Here is a 16,991-nt window from a genome sequence, read left to right on the forward strand (position 1 = left end):
CTTTTTCCCTTTTTTCCTCTTTCCTTTTTTCTTTCTTTCTTTTGTTTCTTTTTCCTTCTCTCTTTTGTTCGTTCTGTTTGGTTTGTGTTTGGTTGTTTTGGGGGGTTTTATTTGGCCTTTATCTTTCTTTCATCGCACTTTGTCTTGGAGCCTGGAGCTCAGTCTCACAAAATGAGGGAACTTGAAATCCTTTGCAACAAAGTGAGCAGGGAAAGAAAAACGGAGAGGGCTGGGAAGTGGCAGTGAAGGAGGAAAGGACTGTCTGTCTGGTCTGTTACTTGCAGGAAAAGGAGGAGGAGCCTAGACTTGAAAAGAAAGGGCATTTATATAGCACACCTGAGGTAAACTGTGTATCAGAGTCAGAAATAGTGTCAGCAAGCTGAGAAACGTTAACAGCAGTCTGCTATTTATTTTTGCTTTTCCAGTAAGTTCTCACACCATGATATAAAGCTGTAACTTACATTTATGATGTGTGCACTGTGCTGTATGTACTTGCAGAAAGATGTCTAATTTCACAGCTAGAAATACAAATGATTGCATAAGATAGAATGGAATTAATGGAAAATTTCTTTGTCTATTCAACTGTTATAAAACTTGTCTTCTGTATGATTCTGAGGAGTGTAATAATATTTCTTAAAGTGAATAGAAACATTTCAACTGGGAAGACAATTTCAAATGAAGAATTTGGCTAGGCATAAGTATTAGGAGTTCACGTAGTTTGTCCAAATTGATAATAAAAGGAAATATGAAGCCAATGTTGGTGAAAGCTCATGCTGAATTATAGAATACTGTAGACTGTTCTGAGCCTGAGGAAATTACGTATTCATTGCTGAACATTCATTTATATCTACCAAAATGTTCTTTTTTCTCTCTCCATCCCTTTTACCTTACCCAGATTTATATTTTTGAAAATAACATCTACTATCAGCCTGATGTAAAGAGTAGCTCATTGCGCCTGACATCTTCGGGAAAAGAAGGAATTATTTTTAATGGAATTGCAGACTGGTTATATGAAGGTAAGCTGGACAAATATATCTGTTTATTAAAACAGATGAGAGATTTTTGTACAGACCCAACAGCACAAATCTATTCATTTCAGAAAATGCTATCTAAGGTTGTTTTTGCTTCTTTGCCTTCCCATTTTCTTGCAAGATTGCCTTTGTATCTATTCATACTTTGTATTGACTGCTGTTTTGCATATAACAATATTTTCTGAGGAGGAATTTATTTTCAACCAGAACGTATCAAATGTATTATGAACACTAGGCAGTATATAAAAAAATGCTATAGTAGTGAAATCCTTGATGTGGGATTTTACTACCAACTTCAGTGGGGCTGGCATTTCAAATAAAACTGAACACCTGGTATGATTTGCTTATCTGGAATAACTCATTCATACCTTTGGAGCTATTCTGGGTTTACAACACAAGTGAAGAGGGGAAACGACTCAGTTTGTTGCTTGTCTGAACAACAGTGTGGATCTGTTTACAGTTAACACATCCCAATAGAAGGCGGCACAGAAGAATTGTGTTAGAAGCAGAATTGGCTACATTTTCTTTTTTACTGCTGGATACACAGTGAAAGGTGATGAAAGATGATAGTGCCTGGTGCCTCACTTTTTTTTTTTTTTTTTTTTTTTTAAATCAGGGGCTCTCCTTCAGCCTCAGTGGTGGTTGGTGTGCTGTGTGTTAACATGACTCACAAGAGACTCCAGCACCTCAAACCAGGCAGTAACATTGTGTTCGACTGTAAGAACACGCTTGAATCCAATTTGAGTGTTTTGACAAGATCTAAAAGTGTCATACTGTTGCCTCAACAGTGACTGCTACTTTTGCTTAAATCAACCTGGGCTAGACTCCTGGAAAACTTGCTGTTGCTGGCAAGCAGTGCCAAAACGGAGTGGAGGACAACTCGGTCTGTGATATTCTCTGGCTTCTGAAGCCGTCTTCTGCGTAGCACCACAGAATGTTTCCTTCTGCACCCAAACTGCTTTTAATGTAATGATAAATTAAAAAAAAGGGAGCAGACTATCCACCTTGGTACAAGAGGTTAAAATTAATACACAGTTCAGTTATTTTTCCTATGGGAAATTTATAGACAAATACCTCAGTGTTAACTACGCAGTTACCTGAAATATATAACTTCTCCTAGGCAGAGTTCTGCAGGGCAGAGGTTTTTTAGGAACACTGTTATGCCATACAGCTTCAGTGGGGTCCTTAGAAATGGTCTATCCATACCTCGTGGCATTTCAGTAGTTCTGAGCAGATAGCTCACATGGGGATTTTTTTAAAATCTCTGCCCAAGTAAACTCTGAAATTAAAATAGTAGTTTACATCCCTTAGCCACATAAATGTCTGTGCCTGATAATTACCCACTTCCAAGGTTTCAATTAATGTTTTGAAATGTTTTAATGTGGCAGCAAAGGACATCTTTGGACTGGAATATAGTTTTATATGCACTTCATATTCTTTAAATCTAACATGACTGCATGCAAATTGAAGAATTTAAGCATATATAGCTCATTGAATTTGATATAGTATATTGAGTTTTTGCTAAAACAAAGTGAAGTTAGTAAGAGTCACAGGCATGGATGCAACAGGGCAATTCTGGCTCCCAGTCCGCAAGCATTTTGAGGACAGCTGTTCAGAAGAGGGCAGCCTGTGTTTGTCTTCTCTTTGGGGTACAGCTGGGTGCAGCATGGAGCTGCAGTGAACGACATACAATGAAGGATCTATTCCACAGAACAAAATGTAATATGAGATTCTTTAAAAAACATTCCTTCCTAGCCTGCAAAGGATCATAAGGATATCATAGGATAATTCTGGCTGGAAGGAACCATAAAAGGTTACCTAATGCAACTGATCAGTTCTGGTATTTGCCAGGAGTTGTATTTGAGCTGTCTGGAAGGGATGGAGTAGATCCCATCTAAGAATTACACAGATGGAAGACATATTTTAACCAAAAAAATGTCAAGGGGTTTGTATGATTTTGGCTTCTGCATTGATGAGATCTACATTTAGGAATTAAAGAGAAACAAAATTAATCTATTTTATTTGAAACGTGCCAATATGCTATATTTTTTTTTTTTATATTTCACTTTACCTATATCTCAGAAGCAGTATCTGAGGGTGATGTGGATTTTTTGTAACTTCATTTGTTTTAAAGATGAACAATGCTGTTGATAAAGCAAATGACTGTTCCTTTAAGCTTTGAATATTTCATGATGAACAGAAAAAGAAAACGAGGTAACTTGGAAAGAACAGGAGCAGCTAGCACAATAATGACAATGATGCTTGTCTGAAGTTATGCTCCTGCTTCTCTGTGTGTGTCCATCATTCCTACAGGCATATTTTATTAATTAATATTTGAGGACTGAAAGGCTTTAAAGCTTCATAGAACTTCTTTAGCTGGGAACAAAACACGGAACTCTTCATATATGCTGTGGGTGATTTTTGCCTGTTAACACGTGGATACATGGGTCTCATACAGGGCTGATTTTCCAAAGGGCCGTGAGCCTGCTTCTCCTTTTTTGAAAAGGAAGCCAGGCATATTCATCTAAATATCTTGTATTTCCACATCGGTTACTGCCCCACTTTGTTCTTCTTACTCTCAGTCTCCACAGCTATATATGTATCTTTGTCATGAGGAAGAAAAGCAAAAAGTGTCCAGTCTGGGACTAGAATGTTTCTGAAATTATGTGAGAGATGATACTCATCCCAAAGCCTTCATCTGATGCATGTCCTAAAGCCTTTCTTAAGTGATTTTTCACATTCTTTTCAAAGTTTTTTAATCCCTGGCCCAAATAGCTGTTTTATTTCCTGACTTAGAGAACTCTTTGGGTTCCCAGGGATGCAGGCAGGCTCTCCTCCATAATATACATAATTAAAGCCAAGGTAACAAAGAATTCTGTCTGTACATGTTGGAGGACAACAGTCTGTCTGTTGGCACAGATGAATATACTGCTTCATTGCCATTAACCATTGTTTAAGTTAGATCAGTCCTTTACTTTCGGTAGTGTTTTTAATAGCATCAGAAGCTGAGCAGGCTGAATATTGTCCAGATAAAGTTAACAGATTTTCAGTCGAATTGAGAACTGTTCCTCCTTTTGACCTCATTTGCTTTCTTTTATTATTTGCATTAGTTTGTTATTAGCATTTTACCTTACAGAAGCATTTGGGAATAGCTTTTCTTTGTGTGAATAACCGTGTTTGAATGCAAACAGTAATATTTTAAAAGAAACACAATTGTGATTTTTGCTCTCTGATATTCACTGTTCATTCTCTGCTGTTCTGTGTAGAAGGTTTTAGTTATCCAGCCCGTTCATTCTCTGCTGTTCTCCTGTGTAGAAGGTTTTAGTTATCCAGCCAGGGAGACAAGCATGACACAGAATATATGACTTTGAATATAGGTCCCAGCTTCATTGCAGCTAACCTTAGATAATTCAACCCATTAAGCCGTTTCGAAACTTACAGAATTTGATTAGCATCTTGGAGAGTCTCTATTGACAATTTACGTAGTTTTCTAGGTAGGCTCTTAATTTAGGTATGCAGTCAGGCCTTTGGTCCCATTAATATATTATTCTCAATTAGGTTTCTGGCCAAATTCTTCAAATTTAAATACAAAATACCTACCAAACATGTCAACATATCAAATATGTAATTCAAAAAATTCAAGTCTTTTCACAAGTGGAAGGCAGAAGACCTGTACAGAGTGAGTTTCTGGTTTGTTTCTTTCTAATATGAAGTACAGTGACAATAAACGTAAGAAATCATTGCATGACATTTTGAAGAATTACTTTCATTTGGAAGTCAAATAAAATTTGGATAAAAATAAAAAGTTTTGTTTGGATTTTCAAGAAATTACATTAAACTGAACTTTAAAATTAAAGCTGACCATTAGACTGAGACAAGAAATCCAAAATATTGCACTGCAAAAATGATTACATCAATTTCACTGTGTGAGGATCTGCATGTTACCAGGTGCCACAGCTCAGAGAAATTGGGCATACTAAAGTTTTATATCAATAGAAAAAAAATAAAGATTAACAATCCTAAAAAACCCTGGTCCAAATAGTTTAAAAATTAATTAAACACATTTAATGAAATGCAATAGAAGTAATCCTATGGCAGTTACAATCATGTTTCATGTTTAAATGATTTATTGACGTCAATGAAAGTATTCATTTGAGGAAAATGGTTAAAGTTTGGTCTTTTGATATGCCTTGTTATCCAAACATTCAACCCAGGATAACGTGAAATTACTGAAATTACAACAAATGCATTTCAAGCAGGCACAGAAAGAACAAATCAGTGCCAGCTGAATGAACTGGAACCTATATGATAGTTATTTTTATGGACCCTAAGGAGATCTGGTTTTGCAGAGGAACTTCTTCATTCTCACGTTGCCCACTGGTGGTCTCCAGACGGTGAAAGACTGGCGTTCCTGACCATAAATGACTCTCTCGTACCGAACATGGTTATTCCCAGGTTTACTGGAGGCCTATATCCAAAAGGAAAACAGTATCCATATCCTAAGGTAAGATGAGTGTGAGTGCAGCCCCCACCTCCTCTTCCTTGTTCAGTGATAGTATCCAACCATATGGAAAGAGCGTTTCTAGACAGCAACAGATGCTGATTTTGTTCATGTTGCTTTTCAGGAAATATTAATTACTTTTTTTTTCAGCAGACTAACACCTTTTGCTGGAAAGTAACTACTGGGTGAGGGAACAGCAGACAGGCTGTTTCATAGTAATTTCATCATTGATATATGGCTGGTAAAATCAATCCACCACTCCTGAGAGAAGGGTAATATGTTTGAAGGACTGCACAGAAAAAAAGATACTGTCACAACTGCACTGGAGTCATACACGCTGCGTGCAGAGTGCAGGGAGTTGTATAGATCTCAGTAAATTATACTGTTATTAATAAATGTGAAAGACTGGCCTTGGATAAGATAAGGCACAGTAAAATCTTTTCCTGGCCATCAAAACGAGAAAAAAAAAAAAAAAAAAAGAGAAAATAGAGCTATCACTGAGTTTTAGAAGATTTAGAGAAGGGGTTTTAGATTCCTGTTGGAAAGTGACAGAGCAGCCCAGGCAGGGATAATGTCTGAAATCACTCCTCATTTTCTGGGGATTTCCTGATTAGGTGCCTCCCTTGCTGTCAGTTTTCTGCTGAGCTCCAGCACCGGTATTATCTTCCAAGTTACCGGTTTATCCATCCCTTGCGTGCAGTTTCAAAAAGCCTGAGTTCCTTTCTGACAGGACATGTAGGTCCATGTACGTGGTACTCCTTTGACATTTCAAAGGAAGTTCATTGAGGGCTTGAGAAACTATTGCTGTTACCATATTCTTGCTACTGTTTTTTGGAGATGACCCTTTATTCTTAATGTGGATGGACAGTTAGATAGTACCAGGTACTAAGAAACAATAACATGCATGATATAATGTATTTGTGCTATGAAGTAATACTCTGAAATAATGATTTAACAGCGTTTTTAGAGGTAGTTTACACACTTGCACTGCAAAAGACCTTGAGTGACAAAGCAAAGAAAAAAATAAGGAATATTTTTAAAGTCAGCTTTATGAACAAGAAATGAAAAATTACATTTCATTAGCAATTCAGCATAAAAGTGATACACAATACAACTTCAGTAATTTTGTTAAAGAAAAAACATTATCTTTATTTAATGTCTCCTTTTAATGCCAATTTAGCTACCCGTTAAACATCATTAATTGGTAATGAAGCTTGTGGTATAGCAACAGAGAGATAAAAAAAAAAAAAAGTTTGTTTTTTTATTATAGAGTGAAACTATTGGAGAAAATTATATCCATGATTAAAAAATAAAACGAAACCCACATCTGTTTGTGAATACTGGAACATACATATCTGTGTACATGTCATATATGGAGACTGTATTATTTAAAAAAAAAAAAACATGAAAAAGGAAGTTTAAATTTTGTTAAATACATTGAGAACAAAGTAAGATTTCAATGTAAAAGGTTCTTGCACTACTGTGCAAATGTTTGAGGTATTACACAACATTTATGCGATTTAGCTTGTCATGAGGACCCTGAGTGGTGGAGGAGTTGAGGCTGTTCCTTGTTGAGGGAGAGGTGTGGATGTGAGAGTTTTCTACTTGGGAAGAAAAACCACCTTCAGCTGCCCGAGTCCACTGCAGGCTGGGGGAGCGTTCGGTGTTCGCCCCGCTGACCGTGGCACCTCCCCAGCCATAGCACAAACCTTCTACTGAGCTGGAAGCCACTGCTGTAGAGCTCTAGCTCAGACCTCTCCATGCAGCAGAGCAGGGCACACCGTGGATATTCGTAGCAGAGACAGTAGGTTGGGACAGTACAGCCCTGAATGGAGACCAGCTCGGGCTGGCAGCCCGCCATGGGCACTGCCGTGCCACAGGCATCCCTCTGCTGTGTCCGGAGCAGGGCTGGTGATTCCAGAGCTGGGGTACTGCTGCGCTTCTGTGCTTTGTGTTCAGGGGCTAGCACGGATCTGGCCATGCCCGGTGTGAAGGCATGCTTTGGAGTGTCTCTCTACATCTCATGCTCATGCTGGATAGTAATTACTCATGGCAGCCCTCCCAGGGAGAGTGCTTGGATACCACTATGCAATCAATCTAAGGTCCAAAGGATATAAGGAGACTGCACTTGTGTCCTAAGGACTTGATCTTTCAGTGGTTTTCTTCCAGTTTTGCATTTCACAGAATCACAGAATCTTCAGAGTTGGAGGGGACCTCTAGAGATCATCTAGTCCAACTCCCCTGCTAAAGCAGGATTGCCCAGAGCACATTACTCAGGACTGCATCCAGGCGGGTTTTGAAGATCTCCAGAGAAGGAGACTCCACAACATCCCTGGTCAGCCTGTGCCAGTGCTCTGTCACCCAAACTGTAAAGAAGTTTTTCCATGTATTTGTGTAAGCCATGTTCATGCAAAGGATGCTTTTGAAAGACCACATTGCTTTTGAGGCAAATGTAAAAGTTTGTATATAAAAAAAAATAATAATTCCAGGAGTCTAATTAAATCCATTTTTGAAACTTTTTTTTTTAGCACTAGTAAAAATACATAATTGTCACTTTCTTGTCCTCCATACCACTCAGAAATGAGTGGATGCAGCATTCAGACTATGTTTTGAGATAATTCCAATTTCTAAAGGGAATTTGTGGGTGTATTTCAGCCAAGCTATTTTGCATTTCTAAATACCCCTGTGAAGAGCCAGATATACAACTTTGTAGTTTATTATGATTAAATCTGTAGAGTCAGCGATGTTACTGTATCCTTCCGATATTAAACAGGAGTCAGCCCCCTTGAGGGACACGCTTTTCAGCCCCCATATCCCCAGGGTGCTATATAGTGTTGTGTGACTCCTGTGACTTACATGAAGAAGCAGCTTGAATATGTTATGGCTGGGAGAGGGATGTGGGACCAGTCGCCAGCCCTGCAGAGCCTTGCCATCTATCTTCAGTCCTTTTCCTTCATCTCAGGAACCTCCCTTAGTGACGAGCCATCTTACTCAGAGAAGGACAAATCCCGGCTTCCTGTAGATCCTTCGGATTTATCAGACCCTTCCCAGTGGATATATATCAAACTGCCGTTTTATTCACCTTTAGCAACGTGATGAATTTTGTTTCTCTTCGAGCTGGCCTGCCAAAGCAGCTGGGTCCTGAACAGGGCCAAAAATAGAGGTTTCCATCTCAGCAAGCCAGAGAAGGAAGCCTGGGGGAAAACAGTAAAGAAGAGGAGGAAGAGGAGGAATGATATCCCAGATATAGGACGGCTTTTTGGAGGAAGGAACAATAGTGTCTGGAAAAGGCTTTGCTGGAGGCTGGGTTTAACAGCTGGTTTAGGAACTGGCTGGTTTTTTGCAGCTAACTTTACTGAACTGGGCCAAACCACTTCTAGTGTTGGTCTCTTGCTCTGCACAGGAAGGTCTGCCATCAGTAAAGGGTGGTGAGAGAATTACTCAATTAATACTTAATTTTTTAAACTATGTAATTCATATGGCTGTGAAATTATTTTTTTAAATTTAAGATTTTTACACTGTAAGAATTTCTCGTTATAGTAAATATACTGAATTATGTTAATGAGCGATTCTATTTCGCTGTCATTGATTGGGTGCCTCTAAAGCTCCTATTTTCTTTTTTTCAAAGGCAGGTCAAACAAACCCAACAGTAAAGCTGTTTGTAGTTAATCTGTATGGACCAGCACATACACTGGAACTGATGCCACCTGACAGCTTTAAATCAAGGTATGTAATTTCATTGTTTTGAAACTCATGTTTAATCTAACCTGACTGTCTCTCAAGCTAATGGTTGCCTTTTTACATCAGCAAAACACTTATCTTTGACTGGAATGCACTTGATCTCTGTCCCCATGGCTGAACGTAATGATGATAAAATAAAATAGAGCTGTACTGGATTGACGCTCCTCTTAAAAATCACAAGGATCTGAGATTTCCTTATGTCTGATGTCCCAAGTAGCTCAAATTTGCTTGAAATAGATGAAATTAAGAATCCTAAGGTATGGTCAAAGGGGCTGAACATCGCCCTGGTTCTGAGGTTGCTACTGCTTTCACTCCCAACCTTTCCTTGCTGTGTGCCAACTCGTTGCTTTCAGTTTCGAAATGAGATTGCAGAATACAGAAGTGCATTACAAATGCACAGAACACGTAATCAGGGTGTTCCATCGTTTAGAGAGAAATATTCTGAACTTTTCAAATCCAGTATGTTACGGAAAGTTTCATTTCTCATGACTGACAGATGCAGTGAGGTGACAGAAGGTGAGATGCGATGCCACCAGGTCATAGAGACTAAGAAGGGCTCTCCTGCATTTTCGAGGAGAAACTGCTTCAGAACTGCTGAGCTAATTTAACAGTCCCTTTGGCTTTGGGGCTGAAGCACTGAGGTCTGGCTGCAACTGGTGACCCTCCTGCTAAATACCTTAAGCTGAGCTTCTGATTACCTGTCCTCGCTTGAGATGCATTGAAAATTATGTTTAAGGGCAAGAAAATTTTGATCCCTTCCCATACGCATATTCCAGTTTGTAGAATTGCAGTTGTATTGGTTAAATCCCTATTGTGGTCTCAGTGCACGTGCCAATGATCTTCTAACCCTAAATTATTATATAATATAGGTAATAATAACAATAAAAGAGTAACCACAATCCAGATCTGGCTGCAGTCTAAGGGCCAGGGACATGCAAATTCCTCTCTTCACTCAAGGCATTTTCAGATGGGGAAAGACGTGGAAAAGATTGGCAACCATAAAGCTACCCCTAGCTAAAAAAAACCTCTCTGAATGTAGTTACTGGTTTTGCAGTTCCTACAAAACCCAAAAGATTTATTGGTAATTGTTCCCAAAACAATCAAGATGTTAACATGGGCACTTTTTCACAACCATTGTAACCAATTTTAAGCTGGCGTAGCTTAATTGTAACCAATTTTAAGATCTCTTCTATGCAAATTGAGGTACCCTAATTTATCGCAGGAATAACTTAATAGTGAATTATGCCTTGCAATTATTTATGTCAGCTGGAATGAATACTGATTGTTAGTGAAGGGAGTGATTTTGAATGTTTTGTGCTTTTTGAAGTATTTTCTTTCTGTTGATGGGCCACCACTGAAAAACATAATAAAATCTCCTGCTGCTTACTACCCCTTCATTAATTTAAGTGATAGCTTAAGATCTGAAAGAGATTCCTTGCCATTGAGATTAACATCTTAACTCTCTTAAACAACATTGAAATTGTCCTTTAAATGTCAGAAGTTGTGAAGAAGTGAAATGAGAAAGCGATGTGTAAGTCCCCAAGAAAAAAAGAAATTGATATTATTCAGATATTATGGTTTCACCCTAGATTATTCAGATTCATTGTTCCTTCCCAGCATATTGAAAATAAAAGTGAATCAAATGAATGAATATTGGTATCTTAAAACCTTTTTTGCATCTTGAACCTGAAGGCTAGCAATAGTTCAATTTGTGGAATTTCTTTTGTGAGCCTTAAGGTGCATCTTTCCAGATTTTTGAGTCCTCAATAAAGATATTGTTGCTGTTTAATTGAAATAATAGTCCTGTTTAAAATGCTGTTCTGCTGCCGTATCAGAGACTGAGTAAAACTATTTAAACCTGGAAAAAACTTAGTTTCATCTTAATTTTACCTATTAAGGTATAATGTCATTGCTGTAAAATTTAGGAAAATTGTATAGTTGTGAGCCAAGTATACTGTAAATCTTGCGTTCTAAGTCTGGGTTTGAGTAGCAGTCAGTCATCACACTGGTCATCAATCCATATGTACCTCTCTCCTTATATCTATATATATACAGGTATGAAGAATTACCTTTGAACAGGCCTTTCTAGAGTGGAAATCTTTGGAGTTTGTAACGGTTGGGAAGGTTTTCTTAAAGTATTAGCTTTTTGAATAAAAGCAGTAGCTACTTTTGGCAGTCAATTTTTTTCAGTGCCTTTCTAATCAGTTCCTTGATGGAGTCATCAGTACGTAGGTCATGGGAGTCTTTCAGAATTAGATTGAATGGGACACTATCATATATAGTTTTATGGATCTCTCAAGTCAGAAACATTTTGGGAATACATATTGTACAAGTCATAACCAACTGCTATTACGGGAGAGATTCCCTCCTACACAGAGAAATCACACAAATGGGGAGGGAATGCAGTTTCTGTTATTGATAACCATAAAAAATAACATTCAGATTCTCAGCTCTCCCCAAATTGCGTGCAGTGCAGGACCTCTGAAGACAGAAACCTGTTTCTCTGATATTTAGGGCACCTGGGAACTTGATAGAAGATTGAGTAAATTCAATGTTCTGCCTTCATTTACTTCTTGTAGTGATTCTATAAAGGTGCTTGGTAATACTTTCTAAGTTTTCTTCAGGTTATACTGATACAAAGATAGCAGTAACAGTTGTAAATTTACTCCTGGAATTTTTCTTCTTTGGAAAAATTTACCATCTACTGTGCACGGTTAATGCCACGAAGAAACTGAAAGTCTTCCTTTAAACATGTGGTTGTATTCTGTGCAATTACTGCTTCCCCCTTGGTGTTTCTATTCCACGTGTACAATTATATTATGTTTTCTTCAGTGGCAAACATGGTTTTGTACTGCTGGGTTTTTTCTCATTAGTCCTAGAAAGCTAATACATATGTATGATGAAATATGTGTGCATTCTGCTCTACAGAGGGATCTGCACAGGCTGGACCGATGGGCCGAGGCCAATGGTATGAGGTTCAACAAGGCCAAGTGCCGGGTCCTGCACATGGGCCACAACAAGCCCATGCAGTGCTACAGGATTGGGGCGGAGTGGCTGGAAAGCTGCCTGGCAGAAAAGGACCTGGGGGAGTTGGTGGACAGCCAGCTGAATGTGAGCCGGCGGTGTGCCCAGGTGGCCAAGAAGGCCAATGGCATCCTGGACTGTATCAGGAATAGTGTGGCCAGCGGGGCTAGGGAAGTGATTGTCCCCCTGTACTCGGCACTGGTGAGGCCCCACCTCGAGTATTGTGTTCAGTTTTGGACCCCTCACAGGATAAAAAGAAAGACATTGAGGTGCTGGAGCGTGTCCAGAGAAGGGCAGTGAAGCTGGTGAGGGGTCTGGAGAACAAGTCATATGAGGAGTGGCTGAGGGAACTGGGGTGGTTTAGCCTGGAGAAAAGGAGGCTGAGAGGAGACCTTGTCGTTCTTTACAGCTGCGTGAAAGGAGGTTGAAGTGAGGTGGGGAGGGGTCTCTTCTCCCAAGTAACAAGCGTTAGGACAAGAGGAAATGGCCTCAAGTTACCCCAGGGGAGGTTTAGATTTAATATTAGGAAAAAATTCTTCACAGAAAGAGTTATCAAGCATTGGAACAGGCTACCCCGAGAAGTGGTGGAATTGCCACCCCTGGATGTATTTAAAGACAGGTGAACGTGGTGCTCAGAGATGTGGTTTAGTGGTGGTTTTGGCAGTGCTAGGTTAACGGTTGGACTCGATGATCTTAAAGGTCCCTTCCAACCTAGATGATTGTATGATTCTATGATTCATACACTGCTGGCTCCTGAAGTTGCAGTTGGAAAGCTAATAGTCATCTCCTGCTGCAAATCTTGAAAAAGTGATGTGGTGTGCATGTGATCAGTTCAAAGCACTCTAACTTAAGACACCTGAAAAATCTTGTAACTGGTGATATTAAGATATAAGATAATAATATGATATTAAGAAATTATATAGGCTGATTTTTCAAAACCCATGCTTGTATTTAGACCTGTCAGGCAGAAAAATTTCATTTTTTTTCCAAAGTGAAAATGGCTGAGACGGAGAAAATGTGAAATAACACATGAAAGAAGTCGCAGTTCAGTTATTAGAGTAGGACTGTGCTTCCATACATGATGAAAAGATGTTTCTGCAAGAACTGTGTATTGGTTCTTGAAAGCCTCAGAGTGGGAGTCATCCACTGCTTTCCCCATTTCAGCCACAGTGAGCAGGCTGCCTTGCCTCTGCACAGTTCCCAGCCACTACTGACCAGGTAGTTTTAAAATGCACTGTAAGAAATTAAGTCAGTCCTTTTTCTTACTTTTTCTAAGAGTATTTAAATGCCTGAAAAAAACACTAGATATCCACATTCTCATTTCATATATACCTGCTTTTAAAGAGACTGGAATATACGGTCAGACCCTTTTGACTTTGTACAACAAATTTAAATATTTTTTACTGATTTTAATTAATCTTTTGTAATGGAACTGCAAACACTTAAGAAATTGAGTTTGCATAAATTCAAATAATGCTCTTACAAGCCTCATCAATGTTTTTCTTATCCACGCATTTCCCAATCAACAAAATCATTTGGATATTTCTGTACATGACCTTTTGAATCCAGAAAGGTTGGGTTTATACTTCTGGCAGCCAGTTCATCTGAGCCTTGCTTTGGAATAGAAAGCTTATTTGATTATTTGATATGACTGGAAATGGGAAAGATTGAGGGTATGTGCAATTTGATATTAAGAAAACTGGGGTTTACTTTCAGCTTTTCTTAGATATGCTATGCTTAGTCACTTCTTTCACGCTTCTGCGCCTGCCCTCTTCTGCAACTTGGCAATAACAATACCTATCTCACAAGGTTAATGTAAAGGATTAATTCATACCTTATAGCAAATGGCTGTAATCAGCTATTCAGCCAAAGCCTACAGGATAAAAATATGTCCGCAGACTTTCTTTTATTGAAGCTTTCCCACACAATGCCAAGGTATTTATTGATTATTCCCTTCCCTGTTCAGTGGGAAGAAATGCAGGTTCTGCACGTGGGCCAGGACAAGCCCCTGGGTCAGCAGGGGCTGAGACCCACCTGCCTGTCCAGGCATCCTGCTGAGGGGTTTGTGCTTGGGGCTGAAAGGCAGACAACAGCACGTGCTTATGGTCACCAAGGCTGGACCGCTCTAGGAGGAGTGCAGTCAGCAGACTGAGGGAGGTTGCTCTGTCCATCTCTGGTAAAGGCAGAGCATCACCCACACCAATTTGAGGATTCAAGGGGGACGATGAGAGTTTGTCAGTGGGCTACCAAGATGGTCTCCTCGCATAGCTGCGAGGGAATGAGGAGCAGAGCTTGTTAATCTGGCGAGGATGATGGCCACCAGCACCCATGGAAAGGGGAGCTAGAAAAGCTCCTTCCACACAAATACACGTGTCTTAGTCTCAGAAGAAAACTGCAGTACATCCATCAATGTATGCATAGATTAAGTCACATATAGTATACCAAAATACTAACAAACTGTAGTTGTCTTAGCTCCCTTGCAGGTTGTGTCTCGATTTGTGTTGTTTTCCATGTGTGTTTCTGTGAGTGACATTTTCTGTTAGTATCTGTAAATTCTCATATGCTTTTCAACACATATTATAAATAATTTAAGAATATAGTAACTCTTCTAGAGCATTGTGCATGGGGCCAGTTTCTGTTGTTTACCTTCTTCGATAACAACCTGCCAGCAAGATTGTAAAGCATAATAGGTTGGCTTTCTTCAGGTGAATCCTGTTGTATTTATTATTGAAATCCAAGTCTATTAAAACAATCAACAAAAGTAAGGTTTCTGTTTCCATTGCCATAAATGTTAAGTGTCTTCCAGCTATTCTTATGAGCAGATTTCTTTCATAATCAGTTCATTGGCTTAAAGTGAGAGAAGATTTCTTCATTATAGTGAATGGCATGAAGTTGCAAAGTTTGACTCTCTCTCTTGACCAGTTTCTTATTTTTAAGTTTAATACTGTGGGTTCTTTTCCTGTAATATGTGTCTGTCTATTTCAAATCTAAGTATCTAATTTTCAAATTTAATTACAAATGTAACTATGCTTCCAGTGTAATGCAGTGCAAATCCCTTTCCTTTGTTCAGCTTATTGTCTCTGTTGACTTTGCAAAGCACTTACAATAACAGCCAGCAAGATACACACATATATCTTTCTACTCACAAGCGTCCCAAAATTACAAGTGAAACAAGACGTGCTGGACATTCTTGAGTGAGGATAAACGTATTAGCAAACTGTTAAACTACCTCCATAGAACTGTGTATCAACTGAGATAATCGAAATGCAGGAAAACATTCTGTAAGAAAGATAGATTTAAAAAAAAAAAATATCTGCAAGCTTGGCAAAGGATGATAAACACCTTTGATATTTAACATGTGTTTTATCAGCAGTGAAAAATGAATCCAGATTTGATCAAGGTACAAGTCTTTGGAAAAAAGTTAATTGCCATATGCTCAGGAATGATATTTGCTTTCTCAAGACCTACAGTCAGAATTTTTTCCTTACTGAATGTCCTCCATCCCCCTCAGGCCCCAAGTCCTGACCTTTCGTGGTGTGTAGTACCCCCTCAGCACACGTGAGATGTTCCAGCTCCTACAGTCAAGCTGACTGTATGCGTGTCCAGTTTCTGGTTCACAGGCCTAAGGGAAAGCTGTGCCTTCTTTATACTGATTAAATTGGCCTAAAGCAATTATATAAGGTAAAGCCAAGCAACAGATTTAAATACCGAATGTGGAACCAGAAGTAGCTCTCTGTTTGGTCAAGGAACTTGAACTTTTTTTTTTTTTTTTTTTTTTTTAATATGCATTGCCTGATTCAATCCAACGTAGAATAGTCAGCGACGTACAGGCTTCTTCAATATTCACTGATCATGGGATGCTGTGGAAGCAGACTGCCTTTTCTGTGTTTTCAGTGTGCTCTGTCTGCTTGTATACAGAGTAGAGAGGAAAGCGATCTCTTTGGAATCAGGAAAGGAAAACATCCTAGGACAGATGAGAGGGAAAAGACTGTAAAAAAGAACTTGATTAGACCACGAAATTTATTAAAAAATAAAAAGGCAGGTCTATGAGGCTGAGATTAAATGAAGCTTTCTTGACAATCAGGGATTTTAGTGGGAAACCTGAGAGCTGGTGAGATGGTGGGGATAGAGAAGATGGGTATCAACAAGCGGGTTTTATCTTCCTGTGATCATCTTATAGTGGCCCTGCTGTGAAAAAAAAGAGATCAATAAGGAAAAACCTGAAACTAGCTACATGAAGCGTAGGAAAAAGAAAGTTAGGAGTGGTGTGAGGAGACACAGCTTGAATACAACAATTCACAGCAAGAGAGAAAAGTCTGCTCTTATTGGGGTAATTGAATGCTACAACTGGATTCTGTCTCTGCCACACAGCCCCTGTGTGATACAGTGAGTTTAAACTAACATTGCACAGATGATCGGTAATTGTCACTCTTTGGACATGCAATAAATTAATCCACAGTCTGATTTTAGAAGTGTTCCCAAACAAGGATGAAAGTTGTGCTCTGAATATGCAAAGTGCTGTAGAGCACCTAATTAAATGGGTATCAAATTGAGGATCTAAAATTAGTGTAAATTTTTATTTAATCTCTTGCTTCAGTCCTTTTTCCAGAAAGTGATTGTAGTTTTTTCTCTTTAAAGTGATGTTGTGAGGAAACTTAATGTATGTACAGATGCAGAGGGTCTAGTAATCCTAT

General features: G+C 38.9%; 1 protein-coding gene across 1 annotated transcript in view; it reads left to right on the forward strand.

Annotated features, from left to right (window-relative positions):
• DPP10 (dipeptidyl-peptidase 10 (non-functional)) overlaps window positions 1-16,991 on the forward strand; it is a 249,825-nt gene that overhangs the window by 192,917 nt on the left and 39,917 nt on the right. Inside the window, exons 7-9 of the mRNA XM_009887247.1 lie at window positions 896-1,016; window positions 5,381-5,535; window positions 9,161-9,258. Coding sequence (XP_009885549.1) covers window positions 896-1,016; window positions 5,381-5,535; window positions 9,161-9,258 — 374 coding nt within the window. The remainder of the gene's footprint in view (window positions 1-895; window positions 1,017-5,380; window positions 5,536-9,160; window positions 9,259-16,991) is intronic.

This window comes from Charadrius vociferus, unplaced genomic scaffold (assembly GCF_000708025.1).
Source record: "Charadrius vociferus isolate BGI_N301 unplaced genomic scaffold, ASM70802v2 scaffold385, whole genome shotgun sequence".
Taxonomy (NCBI): domain Eukaryota; kingdom Metazoa; phylum Chordata; class Aves; order Charadriiformes; family Charadriidae; genus Charadrius; species Charadrius vociferus.